The 9363-nt window shown below is 28.8% G+C and overlaps 1 protein-coding gene across 4 annotated transcripts; it reads right to left on the reverse strand.

Annotated features, from left to right (window-relative positions):
* Positions 1-445: 445 nt before the first annotated feature.
* Positions 446-5692, reverse strand: LOC8273707 (AP2-like ethylene-responsive transcription factor AIL6). 4 transcript variants are annotated; one of them, XM_048376899.1, is made up of 10 exons: positions 5431-5692; positions 4905-5117; positions 3927-4491; positions 3517-3599; positions 2228-2236; positions 2017-2105; positions 1807-1880; positions 1672-1722; positions 1509-1585; positions 446-1267 (listed from the first exon to the last, which is right to left on the reverse strand). In XM_048376899.1, exons 2-10 carry the CDS (start codon positions 5053-5055, stop codon positions 768-770), a joined length of 1599 nt encoding a protein of 532 aa, XP_048232856.1. In that variant the 5' UTR covers positions 5056-5117; positions 5431-5692; the 3' UTR covers positions 446-767. The 4 variants fall into 4 exon arrangements, with proteins under 4 accessions (XP_048232856.1, XP_048232857.1, XP_048232858.1 ...); XM_048376900.1 differs by lacking the exon at positions 5431-5692 and adding an exon at positions 5256-5405; XM_048376901.1 differs by lacking the exons at positions 4905-5117; positions 5431-5692 and adding an exon at positions 4751-4866.
* Positions 5693-9363: the final 3671 nt, after the last annotated feature.

A 9363-nucleotide genomic window follows, 5' to 3' on the forward strand; every position in this document is an offset into this window, starting at 1 on the left:
TAATCATAAATTTTATTTAATAATAAATATATAATTATATAAAAAACTTACTATACTTTTACTAAAAAAAAATTCCAAAATAAACTTAATTTATAACACCATTCATATTAGTTATGTATCATTGTAAATATGATCAATTAATATATAAATGTCACACTAGATAAATAATAAAAAGTATCAACATTAGATTTAATTTATCAAGTTTGTCTATAAACAGATAATCTACTAGACTAAATTTACCTAAAATTTCCTCAAAAACTAATGAAGCAAATAATGTAAACACTAAATAGATTTTACAACCTAACGGGTCTATATATGAAGTTCATAAACATGAAGGAAAAAACAAATAACCCAGTTAGATTGGTTCCGACAGGGGAACAGATAATACAGTTCCGTGAACGTTCAAATGTGGTATAATGGAGGAACAATCTAAAGCTTTTCGCGCTGAAGAATAGATGCTCCTTATATCATTCAAACATTTGTCTCATAATCATCTCTAATTCCTCATGTTGAGACAAGTTACTTACAAAATCCAGCATCCTAATAGACTAACTAAAACCAGAAGTTTGGCCATTCAAAAAGAAAAACAAGACAAAAAAAAAAAAGGTAACTTCCTGTCTTCCCTAATCCTGCCATGGTTAATAGGAGGTACATTAAAAGGGGTAATACGGGTCAGCAAATAGAGTTTTTGTCAGCCATCAACAGGGGCCCTGTTGCTTCATGGTTAGCCGAATTTCTGGAAAGTCAAAACTGCTTGCATTTTGTAGTCAATATGATTGGTGGTGAGGCCATAAAAAGAACTCAGCTGTTTGGGGCAACATCGACATTGTAGTTGCCATTGATGAAGTGGTGGAGCCAGAAGAAATATCGGTAGTTCCACCCAAGTTGTTGTTAGTGGTTTGAAGGTGGTGGAAGAGATTGTGATGCTGATGATGGTGGTGGTGGTGGTGGTGATAGAGCTGTGCTGTTGTATTTTCAAAAGGAATACCACATGGGATAGCTGTAACTGGCGGCATAGATGCAAAACTGATGTTGTTGCTGCTGCTATTGCTGCTGCTTCCTTGAGGTTGCTGTTCATGGTTCAGATTTGGTTTCTGCTCGGACTCTAGCGAGAGCTTTAGTCGCTTTGCTGCTCCACCAATCGGAAGAGCACTCTTCATTATAGCTTCCACATCATATCGGCTCATTTCGAAATTGGTCACTGCATTCATACCCCTAAACTTTATTGCTGCTATGTCATATGCCTCAGCTGCTTCCTCTTCAGTGGCTGTCACGAGTAGAAACGGTCAGGGAATTATTAATTCAAGATAATATATAGTCTCTGGATCTCTGTGATTAACCAGACAAATCAGTTATCAGGTTATAATGAAAATATCATAGAAGTTCTAGGCCAACTAGTTCATTCCCCAACAAAGAATTTATCAAAATACAAATAAACCAGCATACTTTTTTGTGTCGAATATTGGACTCCTCAAAAGAACAGAATAATAGTAAAATCATGTAATTACCAAAAGTGCCGAGGTACAGGTCTTTGTTTCCAGCAACACGACCTATTCTTGCTTGCCAACGACCCTGTTGATGATGCCTGCGAATATTCAATCATATAGATATTAACATCAACAATAGCTTGTTCATACTGCTAAGTTGCAATTACAGTTCGAAAATACAAACCTTGTGACACCCCTGTAGATGGAGGCTCCCCTTGAAAACCCACTACTTTTCCTATCAATTTTAGAAGTTTAGTTAGAGAATAGTCAACTTTTGCAAATGAAAAAAAAAAAAAACAAGAGTCAGGTTTAGGCATACCTCCTCAGAGAGGCAATAAATTCCTGCTTGGACACATATTTCATCTCATCCAATTCTTTGGTATAATTGGTAACCTGGAAAAAATATAATACATGCCTCCTGGCTCAGTAAATTGGTCTACTACTCTTAGGCTAACGTATCTCATGCAGATATAAAGCAGTCAACAAACTGACTAAAGGATCCAGGGAAATTAAATAAAGTATATATTACAGGGAAGTTGGTGGTTGCAGTGGCACCCCAATATTTCAGAGCTGCCAAGTCATATGCTCTAGCTGCCTTTTCTTCCTTGTCATATCCACCTACAATATAATTATACCAAGATTTTTCAGTATAAGATCTCCCAACATTCTTTATCAAGTGCATAAACTTGCAGCTTGACAGACAAAATATTAAGAAACAGAATTTAGAGAAATCAGCTCACCTAAGTATACTGCAATATCAAGTGACATCCAGATATCCACGATCCAACATTTCATGCAAAAAGGGAAGCAGAAATTTCAATATCAGAAACAAAAGGTAGTCAAAAATATCAAGCCTGAATTCGTCATTCCAAGTTGAGTTAAAAAACAAAATAAAAGGAAGCACCGTGTGAATTGCATGTGATAGTCTATGCAGAAAAAGATAGGGGCATTTCTTTTCAACATCCAGGACAAAAACTTTTATTAGTTTATAACATTAGCATAATCTTTAGCATACAACATAACTTGGATCAAAATTTGTACATGTTCCAGTATTAACAACTACAGGAATCTCAATTTTATCCACTATGTATACCCGAGAAGCCCCTTTTATTTCCCATCTAATATAAGCCTGAGGTACTGTGTTTGAAAGGGGCCTGCAGTTTTAGGCCATAATGCCAGATACTACCAGCACCAATGTCAGCAGGTTTCGGCAATAATAGTTGGCACTTTTCTATAATAAAAATATACAAAAGAAACTATCTTTTGAGTTGAATGAGGGTGCTCTAGTCAAACCTAGACACCTTCTGCAGGAAAAATAAAGCAAAAGTAAAAGCCCAGAGCTGAAAGAAGATAATCAGAAGTTTTCTTTCATTGATGTCTGTAACAACTGAGGCATGGTGTGGGTGTGGGAAATTGGCCAGTGGGTCGCGTCAAAACAAAAACTTGCAGTTGAGAAGAAGGGGAAAGGTGGGGGGACCCATATATGAGAGAAGCAACCAAATATGAACAAAATGGCGGCACATCTGATCAAATCAATCACATAATTGAAGGGATAGAAAAGAAAAAGCAACAGTAAGAGAAATTTTATTTTATTTTCTTCCCAAGGACCATATGTCCACATAATACCATCAATCTATCAATCATCACAGAAGACTGCAAAAACAATTATCAGAAAACAAGTGATTCAACCCTTCTTTCTATTCTACTACCACTAGCCAGCCCCCCACGAGATCCCTTCTCTATTAGCTAATGCCTCTGAATGCATGCAAGTTTCTTTTCAGTGACACAGTACATCTATCTTCTTCTTTTTTTTTTCTTTTGGTTCGAACGTACGATTTCTAGTTCCAAGTACATCTATCTTTTTGATACAAATATACAAATTTTTCTAGGATAAATCTTGGATACCCATGAGGTATTGCAGATTATGCATATATTCCTAGTATTTTTACACTTGAATAATTGAAAAAACATGCAACAAATAGAGAGAGATGATAGGAAGAAGAGGGGGAAAAAAGAAAAAAGAGAGCACCTTGACGCCCTTTTCTGGCCTGACCCTCTCTTCTACAGCTGTTATCCCATAGATGCGCTTCATATCTACCTGTCCATCTGTGTCTGCATCAATTGATAACAAGAAATATAAACAAAGAAAAGATTAGAAATTAGTACTTTACATGATTTTACATGTTGATGTCACAAGTTCTATAAAAATATATATATATATATATATTTCATTGCAAAATCAAACATGTGCCTGTAATCAAGAAAAAAATAATCACTCCCCAAATTAAATCCAAATAAAAACACAATGATGAACTTAATATCAAGATTTTAACAAATCTAATCCAAACAAATGCTATATTTTCCCATAAAATCAAACACCAAAATGACCCCAAAAAAGAAAATGACCCGAGAAGAAAAGTAAGTACTGAAGTGAAGTACCTAGTAACTCCTCTGTAAATTGAAGTTCTCTGGCCAAAAGTATCAGCAATCTTTTTAGGGCAGTCAGATTCAATAACAGGAGCAATAGCCTTACTATTTGTTGCGCTCTGATTACCATTATTATTATTATTATTATTAACCGCAAGAGACAAAGCATTATTTGCAGCAGTGCAATTAGAGAAACCGCCCAACTGATCATTTCCACTGGAGTCGATCGAATGACCCATAAACTCACCGCCAAGGTGAGTTCTTGCTATTGAGGCAGAGTCATCAACTTCAGAACCCGAATTCGTCGAAAAAGCTTGAAACCCAGCTATTGCCTTGAGATCTTGTTGCTCGCTGAAGTAAGCAGCAGAACCTTGGTCATAGATGTGAGTTAGAGATGAGTCCTGTGTATCTGTCTGGCTATTATCCGAGTATCGAACGATCGACGATGAATCACCGAGAAAGTCTTCGAGTTTTGGTACTTGTTGATGATGAGTTTCTGGGTCTATAAAACTTGTGAGAATAGATGTCTCCGCTGCCATTGTTGTTGCTCCTTGAGCTTCCTTTGGGTTTCCCCACCCTGTAAACGTTTAAAAATTGGTCTTTTAGCTGCTAATAAGATGCCTCAAATTAAAGAACAAGATTTATGATTCTGTTTGAATATTCAATAGCAAATATTTTGGAACAGTGCTAATGCAAGAATCAAAACGGCAGTGAGATTTGACTGGGTTTATCTCACTTATTTGGTGCAAGTACAAGGCTTTAACTATATATAGCTTACAAGAAATACAAATAAGCAACTTTCTTGGATTCTTAAGATTGAAGTTTCATTTGAATACCGAGAAAATATGTAAGCATAAGCTTTAATCAAAATAGTTGAATATCTTTGAAACACTTTCTTGGACATCAAACAGAAGTTAAGTCCTTATTTATAGTATTGATGATAAAAGAAAAAAGAAAAAAGAAAGGTAAATAGAGAGAGTAAGTTAATACCGTTAGCATAGAAGTTATCGATGAAATAGTGAGGAGAGGGAGTAGCAGTAGAAGAACCCTCATAAGATATGAACTGAGATTCAGTAGATGACCTCAACATTTCCATTGGAGATAGTGAAAAAGAAAGCCAGTTAGTAGTCGCTGGTGCCATTATAATTCCTTTTTTTTTTTTTCTTTTTCCCTTGCAATACCCTTATTTTCACTTAAAATACCCTGAACAACAAAACAAAAAAACCCACCATTAAAGTCCAAAAAAAATTACAAAAACAAACAAATTAATTGCAACAACTTTCTTTAGTAAAACCCAAACACAAACAACTGTTTATCCTTTTCTTTTCTTCTTTATCTTACCTTAAATCCGTTACTTAAAAACTTCCCATACCAAATATGAAACAAACAAAAACAATAAACTAGCACACGATAATCACGAAGCAAGACCCAAATATAAAAACATAAAAAAGAAGGATTTTGATGAGGTATAGGCAAGTGGGTCAAGTTCTAGAAGGTAATAGACTTGCATGCATACCCATTTGATACTTGAAAGCTGATTATATAAGAGGATAAAAAGATATAGAGAGTAACTCTGAGTCTTTAGACAGAAAAAGATAGAGAAGAAGAAGAAGAAGGAGAAAGAAAGAAAGAAAGAGCAGGTGGCAGGCTATATAAGCTGGGCGGTTGCTGCTGCCAACCGGCGTAAAACCAGAGGGGTTTTAGAGGAAAAGAAAAATAGTTTAAATGAAGTTATTTCTTGTACAAATATGAATATTATTTTAATGGGGTAAATTATGGAATAATAAATAAAATAATAGTAAAATGTTAATAAAAAAAAAAAAAAAAGTAGCTCTGCGGAGAAGAAAATATGTCTGAAACAGCGTCGCGAAAGATCCGGAGTAACAAATTAGAAAGAGTTTTTATTTTTTCTGGGGTTCTTATTATTTTGACTAAAATGACCTTGCCGTTTTACTGATATTTTATAATCTTGCAGTGGGGTCTTTTGTCTTATTATCTGAATTTGACACACTTGTCCTCCATGCAGCTTTCCACTTTTCATGCAATTGACTCTTCGTGGGTCGGATCTTTTGTGCGGATCAATTTATCTTTTCAGTTATTTACTAATTACAGTTATATTTTGATTTACCGATCTTTCGGTAAATATAAAGCTGTTTGCTTAAATTTCAAAAGAATAATTCATAGTTAAAATAATGTTGGACCGATATCAGTTCATAGTACTAACATAATTTAATATATTACTATAGTAATTAGCCATTTAATATATCCACCTTTTTGTATTACAGTATAAAACTTTTTTATTTTGCCACATTTATCCATTTAAATTGTCTCATTATTGATTCTATTGTGTCTTAGAGTTTAACATTTTTTTCCTTCAAAATGGCTTACATTTTAACCAAAAAGTGTGAAGATATGAATCCTACAATAAAAATATTTAATGAGTTGTTTAAATAAATGTTAACATAAAATTATTTTAAAAGTGAGCACCGTAATTTAAATTTAAGTTAATTTATATATTATGTATATGCAATTGTTATTTATTATAATTATTTTTAATTGTAGAAAATAACATTTTTTAAAAATATTAAGTGCATATCTTGATAAGTATTCTTATAAAATGTTTGTTAATTATATATAAAATTAAATACTATTAGTATAACTAATTTACCATGTTTTATAAAAAAATAACTATACAATTAAAATATTAAGTTATTAGTTCATATAATCAACTATTGTTTTATAATTATAATTATTATTTAATTAAAAAATAATTATTAATTAATATATTAACTATATATAATATATAAAAATTATACTTCAATATTTATATTATAAAGATAAATACATATTTTAAAAGAAATTGTATACCAAAAAAAAATTTGTTTTAAATTTATTAAATATATACATAATTAATAGTACTATTTTAAAATTATAAAACTATCATAAAACTAAGAAAGCATATCAATAACTAATACAATAAAGTTAAAATATTATTTTTATAAAATAAAAATAATTATATTAATTAAGAATGTAATTTAATCATATAATAGACATAATAATTACATTAATAATAACATTTATATATTAAATATTTCCTTATTTTACCTATTTTATTTTTATTAAATTTTTAAAAATTTAAATTAAAACTGAACTATTGAATTAAAGGATAAATATGATAAATGAAATAAAATTCGGACCTTTTGTATATATACCAATAATGTATATAGAAAAAGATCCTTTTTGTTCTTAATTTGTTCTGCAGACATTTAACTGGTCTAACTTTGAATTTTTATTCATAACTTGAAGTTCCTATATATTATATATTTATATATTTATACTAAAAAAATTTATATCTGAGAAACAAATAGATAGATTTTCATTTTCTGAAAATTCTTGTACCCAATTTATTGAAATTAAACTAATTAAATAAAATGTCTTCAAAAAGATTTCAAATATTGGGCTATATGTCAGCATTATAATTTAAATGAAAAATCGTATTAGTTGCATATGATGCAATGAAGCCTTTAATACATATGGAATCCCCAATTATAATTAAAAAGTTGGATATATATTTTTTATACTCATTATTATTGCAAGAAGGTCAAACAGTCAGTACAAGTAGAATTATTAATTTCAGTCCCCATTTTCAGAAAAACCTCATCTTCACTTCTCATATCAGTATGTCTTTCTTTTTTTCTTTAGAGAATTACAATATAGTATTTTATAATTTTATTATTTGATAATTTTAGTTTCTAAACATTGTTAGATAAAAAGATTTATATGATTAAAAATTATAATAAAAAATATATTTTACGGATAAAAAGTATTATTAGTAAGAATTTAATTATTTTTAATTTGATCAACTGTCATTATTATAATTTTTGTGTTTAATAATATTTTTTTAAATCTTAACAACTCAAAATATTATTATTTGACCGTTAAATCGATTTCATCGTATCAATAATTTTTTAAACTATAATTGAACATTCAAATAATAGAATTTTGAGTTATTAAATTTAAAACTCATGTTATCATACTGAAAATTATAAAGTAATAACAACACATAATATTTTTTTTATACTTACCTCTTTTTTTTCAGAGTATTGATGACTTTTTCTTTCTTAATAAAACTTCACCCAAATATTTAATACTTTAAGATTCTTCAAATGGGAATCTCAGTTTATATTTTCGTTTGAATGTTTCCAGCATAAATTTCTATTCATTGTTTCATATTCTAATGAGAATATTTAGGTATTTTTATATGTAAGTTAAAAGAATATAAAAACATTGCACATATTATAATTAACGGATAAGTAATAATAAGTAATAGAGTGTTTTATATTTATTTGTTAAATAATATATACTTAATTATTTAATATCGGTTCGATATTCATATAAAAATGTACTATCGAACCATATAAATAGTTTTCAAAACAAAGTGTATAGAATATAAAAGACAAGGGAGAGACAGATGTGTGCAAACATATTAGAATCTTTATTCTCTCGATTTCTATATATATATATAAACTTTTAAGACTTAAAGTCTTTTGATACGTGTGCTTAATTTTAATATATAAAATATTTATTTTAGCATATATATTATTATTGACAATAAAATTTAAGTTTATATTTAATTTTATAATTTTTTTATTAATTAATAAATTAATAAATTACATTTCATACTAAATATTCACTCTAACAGCATTGTTTATTATATTTAAATATTATGTTAACTAATAGATAGTTTTCCAATCGGATAATGATACTAATTCTATTCTAAAAATAACATATTAATTATATTTTAATATTATATTAACTAATAAATTAATTATTAATTAGATATAATTTTAATTTTAAAAAATTATATTTTTAATTATATTTTTAATTTAATTTTTAATAATAAATTAATTTTTTAATTATATAATATGTAAACTATAATATCTCATTGATCTAGAACTTTATATTTTTTACCATTGAATATAAGGAAGAAAACATTTATTGATCCATGTTTAATAGAGTGTGATTTCTCTCTATTTTTCCCTTATCTTATTGATGGATACTCTAATATTTAGTTTTTGTATTTGCTATAATTGTTGATGATATGGACAAAAAAAAAAAAACTTTTATTTATAAACTAATGGTGGTTTTCCAGCAAAGCACCAATAGTTACAACTTTTTATGTTATAACCTTTACCGATAGTTATAACTGTTCAATTTACAACTTTTCATTAACCAATAGAATTTAATGATTAATATTTTATTTTAATTATATGAGTCATTAATTTCTTACATAATAAATTTTTAATTTTAAACATAGTAATATCAATTATATTTTTAAGTTAGATAATGCTAAAATTAATTAATAAATAATTTTTATATCATTATACTAACAAAATTTTAAAATAAAAATATTTAAAAATAGTTAGTTTATTATTAAATATTAAAAAAT

Source organism: Ricinus communis, chromosome 7, assembly GCF_019578655.1.
Source record: "Ricinus communis isolate WT05 ecotype wild-type chromosome 7, ASM1957865v1, whole genome shotgun sequence".
Lineage (NCBI taxonomy): Eukaryota > Viridiplantae > Streptophyta > Magnoliopsida > Malpighiales > Euphorbiaceae > Ricinus > Ricinus communis.